This window comes from Aulonocara stuartgranti (assembly GCF_965226115.1).
Source record: "Aulonocara stuartgranti genome assembly, chromosome: 22".
NCBI lineage: Eukaryota > Metazoa > Chordata > Actinopteri > Cichliformes > Cichlidae > Aulonocara > Aulonocara stuartgranti.
Window position 1 is genome coordinate 33,333,954 of NC_138957.1, and position 18,068 is coordinate 33,352,021.

An 18,068-nucleotide genomic window follows, 5' to 3' on the forward strand; every position below is an offset into this window, starting at 1 on the left:
AATAGCACATAATGCTCGTCCTTCATCGACAGATTGGGTATCAAATCTGAACTTCTGCAGCTGATTAAGTGCTCCTCTGGCTTGTGCCAATTTGCAGTCAAATTAGTTCTCGCTGATTGCATTTTCCCCCTGCCGATATTAACAAACAATGATGGTGATGATTGCTTTAATGAGCTTAAAGAAACTCTGTTCACTGTTCACTCACTTGTGAATGTATATAAATGCCTTTAATTACTGACAGTTGACTTAATGACTTTGTCATATATAAACCCTTAAAGCAAACTTAATTGTTAGTGTATGTAACCAGAGAGAGGCACTGAGATGATGTTCTTAATCAGACCTCTGTTCCTGCATTATGCTTTGAGTTGCTTTTAGTGTTTTAGTGCAGCTGTAGTCAAAACAGGTTCTCACACAATATTATGTTGTCAAGGGGCAGAAGTAGAGTTAAATTACGATTCCACAGCATGAATAAAACATCAGTACTGGGCTGATTAAGATTGTATTTATCTGACAGAAAGAAAAATAAATTCATAAAAACAAATGTGCAGTAATTACATTGTATTGGCATTTCAAGTAAGTGCGATCCACCTGGAGGCATTGAGATCATTTATCTGCAGTCAGTTGTATCTCGAATCACCTGGAACCCTAAATGACCTTCCATAGTACTATGACAGTATGAAATTACAAAATACCTTAATGCCAGGTTTATATTTACAGTAAACTGTCTCTGAAGGCCTGCAGCTGGTATTATATTTATTCTTGTGCTGACTGATGAGCTCTACTTTCCAAACATTTTTATCTACACAGGCCACCTGCAACTGTAACTGCATGCAGAAGTACTTTAGGGCTGCTCGGTTATGGCAAAAGTCCACATCTTATGGTTTAGTTTTTCCAGTAATTGTAATCTGTATTATTTATTTAGTTAGTTAATTTAATTTATTTCAGAGGTGGAGGCGGTGGGGACTGGATGATCCGCTGTTTACAGCATTGCTGTGAAGGCAATGGGTGCCTTTGGTTCATAATATAAGATAAAACGAGAGCTTTGTAGCAACCGTTCATTATAAAACGAATTGTTTTATCAAACTGTGATTGAAATTAGGCTCTTATTATTGGAAATATTAGATTTTTGTTTTAATCGCTGTATGTTTTAATGAAGTCGTCATCAGTTGAGTTTAAGAAGAAGAAATGTGAGGAATGACTTTGGTGTCTCTCTGCTATGAAAACCTTGGAGGCCACGTGCTCAAAGCAAGCTTTTGATGAAGCCACTTATATTCATAAACGGCTTTTCTGCCATACCTGTCGTACCTGCTCACCTCTATCTGATCTGCTCAGCGCAGCAGTGTTAGGTATCACTGCTGAGTCAGATTGAATCAAAAGGTCTGCCCTGGAATGGCGGCTGTCAACTTTGTTGTTGCTTTTTTTGATTTTCAGCTGCAGAAAAGTGGCGGGAATTCAGTGTGCTGCCAACAAAAACACAGTTTTTCAGCAGGGCAACAAAAGAAGAAAGAGAACCACAATTTACAGTAAAGTCACAAACTATTACAAACATACAAAGAGAAGCTGTTGGCATCACAGGTGTGAAATATCTCGAGACTGCCGACACTTTGCTTGCAGCTTCCTCCGTGCTCCTTTTGCTCTCGTGCTAACAACTGGTGCACTGCTGCTGACACATGGTGAGGCAAACGCAGAGCAACATAGAACTGAATTGAATAGATTAGCACATTTTTACTGATACTCAATCCAGCTTTTTGAGTCAGGATTGGAGTGATGCTTCCCAGCTGGAGACCTGTACAGTAGTCATAATTACAACAGCATAGAGCCAGAGCCATATGTAAGTAAACACCTCAGTCACTGGGTGAGACACCCTCAGAAATCACAAACAAAGGCACTGGGAACTTTTAATGATCCTTCCACCCACAGAAACATTTCGACTTTTGCTTCCTTTAAAGAAGCTTCCTCACCAAAGGTTCTCACTGGAGAACCAAACTGAGTTTTAGAAGCTAATGAGGACAGTTGTGTCCACATTTCTCCCTCTGTCCTCAATCCATCCATCTTTCCACAAGTCATCATCGCTCTGCATCCTGCTTCCTTTCATTTTTATATTCTTAGTCTTTCTCTGTGACACCTATCCTGGGATTTATTAATGCAGACTCCTGTTTTTTTTCCCTGCAGTGAAAGAAGGCATGAAGACATCATCCTAGTCATCAGTCATGGCCGATAAAAGGAAACTCCAAGGTGAGATTTCTGCCTGAGTGTGTGTGTGCATGCATGTGCATGTGTAAAAGGGCATTAGTGAGATGATCAGGTGCCAGGTGGATTAGGTTAACCACAAATTACAATAAAGATCTCATTTGATCTCAATGAAGAGTTTGTGTTATGTGTGTTGCTGTTGGAAAGTCCCCTGATGTTTTGTCTGTGATAAACTCCGCCCATGTGTCACTCTGACCGGAAAAAGATAAATAGTGCACGAGCACACCTATACCTGCTTCGTTGGCAAGCAGTTTGTTTTGCGACCAAAAGTGGAAAATTTTCTTTGGTTTATTTCCTTAATTACGTCACAGTGCTTGTTTAAAAGAGAGCCAGGGCTTGTAAACAAAAGTCACATGTGTTCACAAGCAGCTTGTTTGTGGAGTTACGTAAGTGTTCATCCTGCCAGGTTAGAAATGTTTGGCTTCACATGCAAGCTAAAACAAATCTGGTTTTGGTTTTCTAACTTTAACTAAAGCATGGGAGATTTGCCTGCTTTGTTCTGTGTCAAATAAAAGCACAGAAGAAAGTACGGGAGCATCAGATGATTGGTTTAATGTGCACAGGGCTCGCAAAATTTCAAAATCCCTGGTAGCCCTTCGGGCAGACACTCTTCAGTTTTTGATAGCCCAAAATAAATTTAAGTAGCCTGAAAAAAAACAGAGGACAATTTTTTGATGGATGTTTTGTTTTGTAATAAAGCATCCTTTAAAAAAATAGTTAAAACACAAATTACAACAACTGTATAAAAATTATAATCATCAACTCAAATATTTGGTTCTAATTGAACAGAAATTTCTGTGAACTTGTAAGAACTGTGTAGAACATGAATTAGTCTGTGCCTGAATCTGAAATTTCCACTGAAGTCACGGGTAAGAGGTAAGTGGAACCAAGATCTAGGCCATTTGCTTTGTGTGCAAAGACTGCTACATTTTGCCAAAGTTTGTCATTTTAGCTTCTTTCTGTTTCTTTAGTCTGGAGTCAGACTGGATTCTTTCCTGCCCTCCAGTAAAATTACCTACATAGCTCATTCTCCTCTCAGGTGCTTTTTATGTGTTTGCCTGCTTAAATCAGACGGCCTGACAGTTTCAGATTGCCCTCCACTGTACATCAGAACTAACCACTTTACAAAGTCGGGTCTCTTTGAAGTGTGAATGCACATTTTCTGTTGAGTTTGTGCAATCCGAACATGGATTCCAAACATAACTTGATGATAAGGACAGAAAACCTTCAAGCACATTGATATCGATCTTCTTAAATAGGGTTTCACTCTGCTTTACTTTATTTTCTCTTATATATGTACCACTACGTTGATAGGTACCGTATTTCCCGGACTACAGAGCGCACCTGTATATTAGCCGCACAAGCTAAAATCAGGGGAAAATCCTGTTTTGTACATACATTAGCCGCACCTGACTAAAAGCCGCAGGTGTTTCAATGTTGACTTATCATATGTAAGAGAATATGCACAAAGGGAATTGTCAGGAAAGAGATGGCTGTTTGGAGACACACGCCTTTTATTAATTATTTTGAAAAACAAGTTATGGGTACATATTTGCATAACTTTTTAGGTATATGTACAAGTAGCGGTAATTACAAGTACGAAACATGTACTGTGCTTCATAAATGAGTAACAAATGTAGTACATAACAATAACCTACAGCACACCAGAAAAATAGATTCGGACTACCTTTTCGGCTCAGGTGCAGCGACACGGCTTTAACAAGAAGAAAAGTCAGTCATTCACCACCATCTTCCCCAGTGTCGGATATGAACAGGCTCAGGATGGCTTCGTCATCCACTCTCAGCTCCTTTCCTTCGTTGTCACTTTCAAAACCAAAGAAATCCTCGTTGTCAGTGTCAGAGTCGAACACCCTCTGAAGGGCCGTGGCGGTGTCCTCCTCTCCATCATGCAGCAGTCCAGCCCTTTGAAATCCGTTGGTGATCATGGATGTTTTCACACTTTTCCACGCTGTCAGAATCCACCGGTGGAGTTGGGCATAACTTGCTTTTCGCAAGTTTATGGCCGCTTGTCATCCACGCCTCCCGCTGAACGTGTAGCGCTACTTTGAAGTTTGTTTTTCGCGCTACTTGTACGGCACTATGTTGCCTGGCGGATGGACATGTGACCAACATACTACTCTTGAACCCCGATGTGTGTCCGATCACATGCCCTTCCGCCAGGCAACGTAGTGCCGTACAATAGCGGAACAAATAAAACAAATCGTCTTACGATATGACAAAAATCATGGACAATCCATAGAAAAGCCGCACCTGACTAAAAGCCACAGGGTTCAAAGCTTGTGCAAAAAGTAGCGGCTTATAGCCCGACAATTACGGTAATTATATTTGACATGTATTCCTGGGAGCAAAAATCTGCACATAAGATAAAAAGGTAATATTTTGATCTGTGAGTTATCCAGATCTACTCAAGAGGAGTTCGTGGGTAAGAAACAGAGTCACTGGGTAAAAATTCAAATGATTTTTGATGTGAGTTACCAACACTTCTTTTTAAATAAAATCAAACTAGATGGTGCTTAGCTTTTTGGTGTTAGTTCAGTGTGCCAAAAAATTAATATGAGAAACTCACGACCCAGTTACTCAGAAAACAAAACCTGTTGTGAGCAGTTTCATGTAGGAACTGTTCTCTACCTGCTGTCTCTGTCTATTAGATGTAACAGAATGAGCAGGATAGGATAAAAAGATCCTTAGTGGATCATTTTATAAAGCTGCTGAGGTTTCTCACAGTTAATTCGGCCTGTACAAGTTTGTCTTGGGCAGAGCTAAAATTTAAAAAGACAGTTCAAAATTACATTTATGCACATTATTACTTTGCAGGAGGAAGTATGTATCCATCAGCGATGAGATTTTGCCAAGGTCTAAACACTGATAGCGTGAACTGCCATGTAAGCTTGTTGTCAGGCAGCTTTTTATTTTGGCGACTGCAGGTAGAAGAAGGTTCCTACATGAAACTTGTGGAGTTTTCTGAATAACCAGGTCATGATGATTTATTTTCACTTCAAAGGTTTTGTTTTGTTTTTTTTAAAGCTAAGTGCCATCCATTTTGATTCTATTCAAAGGAAGGCAGGCATTTCTACAGCTGATATATTCAAAGCTTGGTAACTCGCATCCAAGTAATTTGAATGGATAAATTACAATACAAGCCAGAGGGAAGATATGTAAATTTGATTTTGGGGTGAACGGCGTTGTTTTAAAAGTTCCACATCCTTCCTGACTGCATATGTTATCTATTTTTACCTCCACCAGGAAGGTTGTGTGGAAGGTTTGTTATTTGAATAAATAAAAATAACAAATTTTGTGAATTTTTATGTATTTAAGATTTGGATCTGGAGTCAGAAATCCATTTTGCATCAAATCTTCGTAAATAACCATAGAAACTGAAATAAGGCATCATTGGCTGACTGACTGACATCACTGACTTTGGTGTGCAAGGAAATTTTCAGGCTTGATGTTGACATGCAGGGTCAAAGTGCTGTCGTTAAATTTTTGAGTGAACTGTGTATACACACAGTATAATCATTTTTATTTCCCTCATAAATTTTTCTGTCTCTTTGCATTTCCTGTTTTGGTTTAGTGAAAATGTTTCTACCTGTTTTTGTGCACAGGGTGACATTGCATCCGTGCACGCCGGCAGACATCTGTGCAAAAGTCTGCTCACTGCTGACACACTTTCACAGAAACTAGAGCATGTGTCAAGCTCTTTGTTCTATACTTTTATTTTGAAAATTTAAACAAGTACTACCACACTCACAGCTCTTGGATGATAATGCTGGGATAAAATTCTGACACTCACCACAACAAGTCTTGTAACCTGAACCCAGACCTTTGTGTGAATACCAAAAAACCTCGAGGCTTTTTTCTCCCTCCCGTCGATGTCTTTAACTTTGATGGGTTTCTCCAGCCGACGCTTGTCGCCGCAGGCTAAAAAACACTTTGACAGGATTCAGCATCACTCATCCTATCACATGATATTCCCGTGAGTTCTCCGGTTGAACAGCTGTCACATTAAAAACAAAAACCCATATACGTATCCCCCTAAAATGTTGTCATGAGTAAAAAAAGATCAAGCTCCAGCACGGCCCCGGCTCTGTCAAATTGTAATGTATTATTACAGAGGAGGTAGACTTTCATCTAAAAATAACACAGCCACGGCAGTATCTTAACATCAAGGCTGTTTAAGGCCAGGCTCAAGCTGGAGTTTGTTCACACAACTTGGCTACAGCAGCGGGTTTCTCTCGACCTCACTGGTTGCTGCTTATTTCCTCATCACTCCTGTTATCTTCATTAGCAAACACACAGTGGATCAAATAAAAGTCTGATGTATTTAAGAGATTAGAAATACAAGGGTATGAAATCAAAATGTTACTTTCGTACTATGAAAATATGTCAAAATTATGGAATTTTTAAATATTTAAACATCACTCTTATACAATCATTTTGACTCATTTCTCAGGCAGTTACGGCTACAATGTCAGTCTGGTATAAAAATGTAGGAGAAAGGAGACCTGTCATAGTTTTCTCTTGTGACTTATCAGAAAACAGATCAAACATCCAGGGTACCAGTGCTTATTTCTGTTACTCTGCATCATAGACATTAAATTAGTGCAGTTGTTGTTTATTTAGTTCAGGGTGGTGGGTGTGCCTGAGCCTTTTCCAGCTGTCGTAGGGCGAGAGGTGGGGTGGACCCAGCACAGAGCTCCATTCATATCCTGGGTATACATGCAGCCGTGCTAATGGAAATCTGCTATTTTCCATAATATTGATATGTCCCAAGCTGGTTATAGTAAAAGATCCTGCTAAACAAAAATGTGATTGTAGCATTTGGAGTTAGTGTAAACATATTTTTAGCTTGCAAAATTTCACGCTGATATGCCCTGTATTTATGGGCTTATGAAGGATCAAAAACACGAGGGAGAATAGGAGGAAGGTACTTTCGGTGGCTCCCTGGATGTTTGATTTGGCGGTGCTGGGTGCTTTCTCTCAAGCGACCACTCATGTGTATCTGGGCTTGGGACTGGACAAATTTCACCTCCATTCTTATGTATTTTGGGTCTATAACTCTGAAAATACCATGAAGGTAAAAAGTTAAAGTTGCAAGCTGGCTCCTAGAGACTCCAAGTCATCACCCTTGCTTGTGAAATCTCATTTTCTTTCTTAAAGCTGAGCATTTTCCATCTCTGCCCTGGGTTTTAGAAATCAGATGTCACAGTTGACGGGCAGAAAAAATGAGGATGCTACACACTCATGCAGTAGTAACCTATCAAGGTTACATGCCCAGTGCATAACCTGCTTTATCATCTGCCTTATGTGGGATTTACAGTCGCCCTGTTTTGCAGATCTATGCAAAGAATTTAACCGACACAGAGAGTACCGAGATCAAACACTGTCCATAAAACATGGTTGTCACTGTCATGTCATCCGCTGGTTTCTGTACTCTGCATTTTGAGGCTGTGTACAAACTACCGCTTTACCAAATGAGCATCATGGTGTGTTCATGGTGCTGCTGGAAATACATGTGAAACATGACAAGTTGGGAATATCTGTTTAGGAGGTGTGGTGGTTTTTGGCAGACCTTTTTCCCTCACTTCACATGTGCATGCATTTTAGTACAGTCTGTGAACTAGTCACACCCTTTATCTGCTGATTTTAGTTTCTGGAAACAAATTTTCCCATCCTTATTTTTGTTTTCCTGAACACAGCTGTTTGTCTGGCTGGTGTCATGTGTACACTAAATGAATATTTTCCACTTTTAAATGGGAAAAAGTGAATATTGGGGCTGGAGGCTGAAGGGGTTGGTGGTGGTGTGAAGAATCTCAGCACTCATACCAGCGACCACAGTTTGAGTCTCTCACGGGACCAGATTCTACACTTGGCCTGTGATATTTTATGTTGTTGTTGAAACTTTAAAAACATAAATGGTTAGGTTCAGAAAATATGTAATAGTATTTAAAATTCTACTATGAGACTGGGCTGTACATTTATGATGATCTTGATTTTCCCTGACCAAGTAAACCATGACATAAAGCTGTAATTGGATGAGATACGGGTGAGCATATCATGATTTTCCACTCCAGGACTTACATTGACATTCCTCTGCGGTATGTAAAAAGCAGAATGACTAGGCTGATGTGGTCCAGGTCAGAAATGTTAAAATTAGACTGCAAGCATTTTCCTGTTTACATTTGATAGCCACGAGCTAATCCATGCGACCACAGAAGGGAGACGTAAATCTGTTGAGCCTAAATCTAGACGTGTTTGTCTCTTTCTGTCACTCCCTAATCGCTTCTGACTCTTTAAACATCCACCACACGCTATTCATGGAGCTGCATTTCTAAGATATTGGGAATTAGCTGCTGTATATGTGCCACCACTTGCTCAGGAGCATAATGTGCCTTTTACAATATGCATATTTCATGAGATGCCAGCCACAGTTTTAAGTGCCTTGTTGTTATATGGTGCATTTATCGCTTCTCTTTGTGCCCGACACAAAAACAGCCCTCCAGTGGCCTGTTTTTAAGCTGGAGCCACTTTGCTGAGCAGAACGCCTCAAACCTGGAAGCAGGAATATATTGATGGTAGAAAAAACTCTGGTTTTAATCAAATAACCAGTACAGCTAGAGCTATGATCGGCAGCGTCAGTGCTCATATACTAAATAATTTCCCAAACATGACATTTCTTTTTATTATTCTGTGCTAATGACTACATCTCATACATGTTTAAACACAAGTCAGTTTAACTAAAAAAAGAGGTCAGTGATGCTCTGACGTGATGAATCCGTTATTATTTATACTCTGTTCTTCCCACCTCTTATGAAATGACTTTGATGAGGAAGTCATGTGTTCTGGGTTTGACCTGCTTATACAGCTTCTTTGAATTAGAACGGAGACACATGTCTAATATGCTTTATATGAACTTTTTGCTCTTTTTTGGTCTCCTCCAGGTGAAATAGATCGATGTCTGAAAAAAGTAGCGGAGGGAGTGGAGCAGTTTGAGGATATTTGGCAAAAGGTAAGAAACAATCATATTATTGGGACTGCAACTTTCTGTTTTTTCATTTTGACTCAAAGATATCCTGCAATGGAGTCATGGTAGGGATGAGAGGGATAATTGCATTTTAATGCTGCAGTCAGTTGGTGTTGTGGCACAGTGATTGTCTGGGTTTATGCTTTACTTTCATATGAAGAGGAGCTAAAGTGAAAATCTAACAGTAAGACGCATTAAACAACTTAGCTGCTATAACTTTGTCTGTAAATCGAGTTGCCACTTAAAAGAGAAGGCTGATATTATTGCATGTCATAGACTGTATCTAATAAATATAGAGGTGACAGCTGTGACATCACCTACTAGTTGTGTACTCTGCATTTGGAAGCTTTCGTTATAGCATGTTGGATGCTGCCATGCTGGTTCTTGAAGCATGTGCGACCATATTTGAGTGAGAGGGTGGTGTGCTAAGTTATCAGCAGGTTAGCAACATGCATTTCTATGTTACACAGCTTCAGATGTGTCCACTAGAATCTGAGAACCTGGAGTTTTGTCTCAAACACAGTTTCACAGGCAGTTAAGAGAGACGCAGACAGATCTGCCAATATTTTAATCGTGGCTCAAGAGTTGGGAGTTCGCCTTGTAATCGGAAGGTTGCCGGTTCGAGCCCCGGCTTGGACAGTCTCGCTCGTTGTGTCCTTGGGTAAGACACTTCACCCGTTGCCTACTGGTGGTGGTCAGAGGGCCCGGTGGCACCAGTGTCCAGCAGCCTCGCCTCTGTCAGTGCGCCCCAGGGCGGCTGTGGCTACAATGTAGCTTGCCTGTGCGTGAATGGGTGGATGACTTGTTGTGTAAAGCGCTTTGGGGTCCTTAGGGGCTAGAAAAGCGCTATACAAATACAGGCCATTTACCATTTTACCATTTACCAAAACGCATTAAACAGAAAATAATATGTTCATACTTTTTTAAAATAAATAGATTTTATAAACCCTTTTGCTTAACCCACGTGACCAACATATGCCACAGTTAAAGCTGATATGGCTGGACACACTGTGTGATGACACTTTCTAAATTACCCCAAAAAGTTCGAAATTATATTCTGTTACCTATCAGTGCCTATCTGAAAGCATGCATGCATCATATTAATATATATCTGGGGTAAGGCAATGTCAAGTTCTATCCCATATTTACTGAATGTCTTTATTTTGTATAGTCTACAAAGGTATAAAAAAACAAGAAATGTCTAATATTAGAAAATGTTCAGAAAAAGTGCAAATGCTCCACATGAGGTCCGTGATGTTCTCTGTGATCAGTGTTCAGTCCTGACAATATTCTGTTTGCAGTTTTAAAGAAGAATTCAAGAAGCATGTTTGTAAAAAGGTCTTAAAAATATATTAATCGTTAAGTTATTGTTCACAGATTCTCTGCCAACCAAGTGATCAATTATTATTGACTGCTCGTTCCATCTGTTATCATTCAGGCTCTGCGGGGACACTTTCTCCCTCTCAGGCTATTTGTTGCTAATGTTTCTGTGCAGCATTAGTTTCATCAGACTCCTGCATTTATTAACCTTAGTAGTTAATAAAGGTTGCCATTACCACAACAGGATGTCCAATACTCATGAGACTTATAATAAACAAAGTGAATACAGCTGTTATTAAAACAATGCTTTGCCCAGAGCGCACAGCAGCGCCCACAGTGAACATCGGCTTTGCTAATAAAGAGGCACAAAGTCATTAGCGCATTAACAAAGATCCCAGTTGCCTTTTTTCCCTTCATTACATCCACTTTTTATTGTGCTGTTGGCAGTTGCTGCGTTTCCTTATGACCTTCCAGAAGCTTGTGTTCTTCATAAATACTCATGTTTGTTTGGATGACCTTTGTTAGTTTTATGTCTCACTTTATTACCCATTTAGTTCTTAGGTTTATGTTTTTGTCCTACTTAATCATGTTGTTTTTGCTACGTAATCAGTTAGTAGCACTAATCTAATTAAACAGGATAATTGTGATTTTAAGAGTATGATCACATGCTTTACTTGCAGGCTGTAAAGCTTTCAACAGATTGGATGATTTTTAGCATGGTACATTTTGAAAATGAAGGCGTGCACTGCTGCACTTCAGCTTTGACCCTTTGTCTCCGTCTGTCTCTCTCTTTTTTTGCAGCTTCACAATGCAGCCAACACAAACCAGAAGGAGAAATATGAAGCAGACCTCAAGAAAGAGATTAAAAAGCTACAGGTAAGGAACAAAGGAAACCAGAAAATAAAAGTTTTTCCACTGACAGGTTGTTTGAGGTGTTCTGGGCTCCCACAAAGCTGATTAAATCAGTATAACTTCAGGGTAGATGTGTCTGATTTTAAATAATTCCAAAGTTTAAAAAGTCAGAGAAGTCAAAAAGCAATCTCCATTAAAAGACAGACATATCATTGTCATGTTGAACTTAAAAAATGAACAATAAAACCCCTCCAGCGTGCAAGCCGTCATCAGCAAGGGTAAACAGATTTCCTGGAAGCAACCATTGTTTTTTCTAGAGGTTTTTCACCTACAGTTTGACCAAAAGCTGTAAGATCTGTGCAGTCTTCTGGTTTAAAATGTTAATTTGATTATCTGAAAGCCAGTTATAACTTTTGCTTAGTGTCATGGTGCTACATCAAGCTGGAAGATCCAGTGATTGTCACCAAACCACTGCTGGATTATGGGAAGTTGGTGTTTAAGGAGGGTTTTAATCTGGTCATTCCTTCGAGACCTCCTGAGATTTGTTAAATGATGCTTCTCCGTAGTCTATATTATGACACAAATCAATATATATTTTGAATCAACAGGACAGTGTCTCTAAAGTCTGCAGATTTTAACCAGGAAAACAGCCATTCGGTTATTAAAAATGCACTGAAACGCTGGTTTTCCTCTTAAATAAACAAAAGTGACATAGGTGTTTGCCTTCCTGAGTCAGCAAACCTTTAACTTGAGTTGAATTCACAGGTTCAGTGACATTACTGAATGAAGAAGCTGGGAATACACCCCAAACTGTAACAATTCAAAACACATCAGGCGCCAGCAGAAAACACTTGAGCCTGATTAGAGTTGTTTTTTTCATAGCTTTTATTATCATGCATCCTGTAATCAGCACCACGTTTGCAGGAGCAAGAGACTCCTCCACTGAAACTCCTCCACCTCTGCAACCGACTCTGCTTTCTGAACCGCCCACAGGTCACACAAGTTTTGACATCACTGAATCAAAATGAATGCAAATGCGAAAGGGTTGGACCACTGATAAGATTATCCACGCAGACCCTCCCTTTATTGATAACTGATTAACGAGGTGTATTTTAAGCAGACTGGGGTAATGTTAAAGTCCTGTAACAAAAAATGGAATCACAGAAACTTCAAATAACTTCTGGAGGCGTGGAGAAAGCTGCGTAAGCATTTTATGCCCACTGTGAAAATCAAATCTGAAAGTAACAATTCTCTGTTCACACTTAGCGACACATCATAACCTGTTTTGTTTCAATGGAATTTCTGAGTTTATTGTGCCTTAACATGAAAAATATGTTGTTCACTTTCTATTCTCGGCAGTGTAAGTAGGAAAATGCCACTCTGTGAAATGTGCTTCATTTCCAGCCTGAAGACAAGAACACAGGACCAAGAGCATCACAGTCACATATAGCAGTGACTGTTTTACCTTAATAAGTGACCAGAAACGGACAATAACTAATTGGCTGGAACCTCTTTGCTCTTTTGGCCTCTTCAGTCGGGTTTTGTTTAGTTCTCTTGTTTCTTCTCCTCGCTTCATCATGCTTTCAAGTTTTTCACTTACAAGCACACAAACAAAAATTAAGGAAAAAATTCAAAGAGCACGTAGGAATATCCTCCTGTTTTCACTTGTTCTGGGTTATAATTAACTGTTCAGTGTATTTTGTCCTCTTGTTGTCACTCTGTGGGCCATACTTCCTTTGCTCTCTCCACTTTGTTTGTGTAGATTTCTTGAAAGGAGGAGATCATTATTAGATGGCACCAGTGTTCAGGTGGCTATTTCAAATGCAGGGAGCATAAGGACAGCTAATTTCTCCTTTTATTTTCAGTCAGACTCACATTTTCTAAGGATTTTTGTAAAAACTGATTCAGCTTGGACTTGTTACCCTGATATCCTCGTTTCTAAGTTTGCATGACTGATAGGGCTGCAGCTGCCACAATAAAAAAACAAGCAGATAGAAGTAAAGTAGAATTATCTTTTAAAATTAGATAACAGCATGGTGACCTTTCCACAGGTTTTCTGGAGAGACAGGCCTCTGGGAATGATTGAGTTGATTTTCTTTTCTTTTTTTGTGATTTCTGTGAAGTCACTCAGTTTAAGGCGGGGCTATCGTTACTCAGCTCCTGACTCCTTTTAGCACCAGGTGTGAATGGGTTCTAATTTGTGGCCAATCAGCAGTGAGCAGGTGAGACAGAAGCTGCTGATCTTAACCTGACGTCTCTGAAAATGGACTGTGAAGGCTGAGATGTTTGCTGACTTGAATCATTTAACCTGCCACACATAAAGGTGTGTGTTTGTAGCATTAAATATCATCTTGCTCAGCCTGAAATGTTCAGTGTTGTCATGAGGACCAAACTTCACGCCAAGCCTGTTTGCTGCATGCAGACATCATGTTCACCACCCATGACTGCTGGAGAGGAGGCTGCGCTCCTATCACAGACTTCACTGATGTATCTGTGTCTCTCTCTGTCTCTTTCTCCCTCCTCTCCCGCTATGTCCCCCCCTCTTTTGCCTTCTTCTTCTGGTCCCTCAGCGTCTTCGAGACCAGATCAAGACGTGGGTGGCATCAAACGAGATCAAAGACAAAAGGCAGCTAGTAGAAAACCGCAAACTCATAGAAACGGTAAGTAGAAACTGAGGATGAAGGTCATTATGACACGTCCTCCAGGGCCTGTTTACACTCTGGAGGACTATTTGTTTTGAAATCTGGAAAAAAAAGTCAGATAAACAAGTTTTATGAGATTTGTTTTCTTTCTTTTTTTTTTTCTCAAATAATTGAAAGTTGTGCTAGGTTAGTGGTCTTTATGGAGCCATTTACCTGCAGTTATCCACTAATATTTGGCCCCAGTAATATTACCACTAAGAGCTAATGAAAAACAGTGCATGTTTTTAATTAATGTTGAGCTTTATTTTTACCTGTTTATATTTTTTGGGGTGGATTAAAGAAAACGGTTCATTGTTTTCAGTTATTTTTGCTTTTTTATATTTTTCCAGCTCTGTCAGTAAATTTTTATCCTTCTAAAAGATGGATGGAGCAGAACTGACCAATTACTATAACCTAATCACAGATATCAGTCTTTACTGGGTCTTTGCTGAATAATGCTGCTTAAAGTTCTCATTGAGGACAATGCAGCACAAGCTGCACCAGCTCTTTAGAAACAGATCCTTTGGGTCCAGTAAGTCACAAGATGGTCTCTCTATAGATCAGGCTTGTGGTGTATCCCAAGGATATTCAGTCAGATTGGGATCAGTGAGTTTGTAATTGACTTTGATCTGTTTTTGCGTCGTCCTGCTGGAGGAGGCGGCTGTTGTTACGGAGTGCTTAAAACTTATGTCTTAAAAAAAGAGAGACAATGTCCAGAAACAGGATTCCCCAAGGCTCAGTCCTAACAGAGTGTCCCTTTATTGTTTGCTGTACAGTGGCTGTAACTGAGGAAGATAAGGAAAGTTTTCCCGGATAGGAGATTGCCTGTTAGTTTGTGGAAATGGAAAGTTGCAAATTTTTTGAGTTTAGTGATTGTTTTGTTTTTTGTTTTTTTTTTCATTAGTCATTGCCTTCAAGTGCTTACAATGCCAGCTGAGCTAGAAGTTTATTTTTTTCTTACATTTCTGTTTAAAATCATTTTGAAATGTTTTAAATGTTCCTTTTTATTGCTGTAAAAATTCTCACCGCACCTTCAAATGCACACAGACGGTGCCGCCTTTAGAAGCTCAACAACAAACAGAAACTGTGTGAACGTGTTGCCAAAATTATTCCCTAGATTACTGGCTCAGATTAAAGAGCTGCGCCCATTTTCATCTGCTCCGCTATCTAACACCTGTCCTCCAGGCCTTGGAGCCACGTGAGCCTTTGATGAGGGCTTTTGAGATGGACTGAATGTGAGCCACCTGCCTGCACAATGAGGGACCTCTGCAACTCAGCAGAGGTCCCTTTTAGACGTTCTTCGAGTTTTCCTGCAGTTTTGTTGGTTGACCTGAAATTACAGTCCTGCAGGAAGCGGAGGGAGCTTGTTAGAAACATGTTGCCTCAACAGCAAAAGATCATTCACAACCTACTGGGTGTTTACACAGAAATGTGACCAAGATGAACTTGCAGTTTAGAGCCGTGAATGCAGGGTTGGTGTTGAAACCGCTGCAGGCAGAGAAGAGACTTTAACAACATTCAGTCACAGACAATATGTCCCATTTATCAGCCGCTAAGAGGCGTTCAGGAGCTCTTCGAGTTCAAGAACTACATTTATTAAAGCAACGCTTTTGTTGGTGTTCAGATTATTTAAGAAATCAGTGGAATAAATGACATTTTCTGCAGTTCTACACACTCAGTGGTCACTTTATTAGGTACAACTGTAATGCCATTTTTAGATGGTTTTCACTGTTGTGGTGCTTTATAATGACAGGTGTTTGGAAAATTATGAACCCTGCATTTTTATAGAGGATTACTCTAAACCCTGAAAAAGGGTTCAACAAATTATAAGAACAAACCTTTGGTTTGTATTCGGGGTGTCAATAATAATTCATATTTAAAAATGAAATATTCATGTCTAGTTCCAATGATCATGTATTTAAACTGGTTTAAAGTTCCAGAGCTCCATTTATTTCCATTTGTTCAGGCACTGTGTCCATATGAAGTTGTGAAATGAAACAAGAGAACCACATTACTCCACGTGCATAAATCTATCCACTGGTTGTCTCATCTCTGTAGCGTCTCAAGTGTTTTCCTCTAATAGTCAGCACCTGTCACCACTGCTGCACACCTTTTATCTGCACTCATTTAAGCAGCATATATAAAGAAGCGCCATCCGGTGGCTGGAGGTGTAAACACAAACAAAGATATTTAAAAACGGCCGAGTAGCAGCAGCGTAATGTTAAAGACTCGCTGTGCAGTTTATCTGAGCTCGACAGCTTAGCTACACATTTTATGGATGATTGCAATAAGGTGACAGTGCTGAACTAACAATCCTGTCACAGCAGCAGCTTCTTGCTTCTAGGATAAAGCCTCTAAGTTAGACTCAGTTACTCGCCCAGGTGCTGCATTTAAGCTCCTCAGCGAGCTGTACTGTTTTGCCCTGCATCTGGACTTGCAGGCGTTTCTTTAGCTCATACCTGGTCTGATTGAGTCGCTGCAGTTTTGTGCTCTATATTAGCTGCATGACATTTTGTGTACAGACTGAGTGATGAATGCATCAGTGGCATTTCTTCATATCTGTTTAGTCACCTAATTTTTGTAAATGATTTGCCTGAGTTAACCTTAAAACACAAAAGATAAACAAAATTCGGGCCGACGGTTGACTCGTCTCCACATTTATGTGAAAATATGATGGCATGGCAGATTTTTGTATTGTTTTAAATGTCTTAAATCTGAATTCTTAGGATTTTGTTTTCTGCAATTAAACCTTTTTTATGATAATCAAGTAAAATCGAACTGAAGTTGGAGTAATGTTTAAATAAGGGGGCACAATTAGATGTTTGTGAAGATCAATATATCCCTGAAAACTGAAGTTGATCAGCTTCTTATTTATTTCTTTGTTTACTTGCAGCAAATGGAGCGATTCAAGGTAGTGGAAAGAGAAACCAAGACAAAAGCATACTCTAAAGAAGGGCTCGGTCTGGCACAGAAGGTGGACCCAGCCCAGAGGGAGAAGGAGGAGGTCGGCACGTGGCTAACGGTGAGCTTCATAATCAAATGTTGTCATACGAAAGATGGGAAATGGTTTGTTTGTGACGGGAAGAGTAGTATTTCTTCTAGATTAGTGTCATCTAAATGCTGTCAAGCATCACATTAATTTGTGTAGAGTAGTACTTTCTAATCCTGTAAGTCTAATCACCCATTTAATGTAACCACTGCTGTAAAGCAGAACAGGCGAGTCGAATGACACCGTGGTGAAATCTGTTCTTATTCTCAAACGCAGAAACTACTTTGAGTCAGCGGCTCAGTTCATGTGTCACAGCTCGGGTCTCTCATGAGGAAGTTTTCTGCTTGAATTGTTTTTAATTTTCTTTTGCAACGAAACCTGGAACTGAAAGTGAAATCAGGTGGAACTAAAACCAAAATTAAAACAAAACGCCGTCTCAGCTTTCAACGAAAACAGACTCCCATTAATCGACAGCCATTTCTAAACATGACCGTACTTGTGTTTGGCGCTCTATAAAATGTGTCGTCATTCTGATCATCAGAGTAAAAAGGCTGATTTTGAGCAGAGATGTTAAAACGGCGAATCACATAGTTAATTAATAATTTATCTTATTTGTCAGGTTAAAAATGTCAAAATTTGATGGTTTTGTGTTTATACACTTGTTTATTTCATCTTAGACTTAATGGGGATTTCCCCCAAGTCTCAGAATGGTGGGACTAAACTTGTATGTATATTAGCCCATCTATAATAAAGGCAGTAAATCAATGTTGCCTGTATTTATTTATTTATTTATTTATTTATTTATTTACCCCTCAGTTGTCAAACACTGTTTGGGGTATTGTTGTCACCCTGCCGGGTGGGCAGGCAGTGTGGACACAAGTTTGTAAATGCAGTAACTCAAGAATGAGATGCAGGAGTTTAAAATTGAGTCTAT

At 39.7% G+C, this 18,068-nt stretch overlaps 1 protein-coding gene across 2 annotated transcripts in view; it reads left to right on the top strand.

Annotated features, from left to right (window-relative positions):
- Nucleotides 1–18,068, top strand: part of LOC309699499 (CCR4-NOT transcription complex subunit 3-like) — a 40,125-nt gene that overhangs the window by 5,314 nt on the left and 16,743 nt on the right. The window contains exons 2-6 of one of the 2 annotated variants that reach the window (XM_082522537.1): nucleotides 2,173–2,235; nucleotides 9,210–9,277; nucleotides 11,414–11,488; nucleotides 14,035–14,124; nucleotides 17,039–17,167. In XM_082522537.1, coding sequence (XP_082378663.1) covers nucleotides 2,211–2,235; nucleotides 9,210–9,277; nucleotides 11,414–11,488; nucleotides 14,035–14,124; nucleotides 17,039–17,167 — 387 coding nt within the window. In that variant the 5' untranslated portion in view covers nucleotides 2,173–2,210. Of the gene's footprint in view, nucleotides 1–2,172; nucleotides 2,236–9,209; nucleotides 9,278–11,413; nucleotides 11,489–13,670; nucleotides 13,788–14,034; nucleotides 14,125–17,038; nucleotides 17,168–18,068 lie in introns of those variants that run through there. The other variant, XM_082522538.1, reaches the window with a different exon arrangement.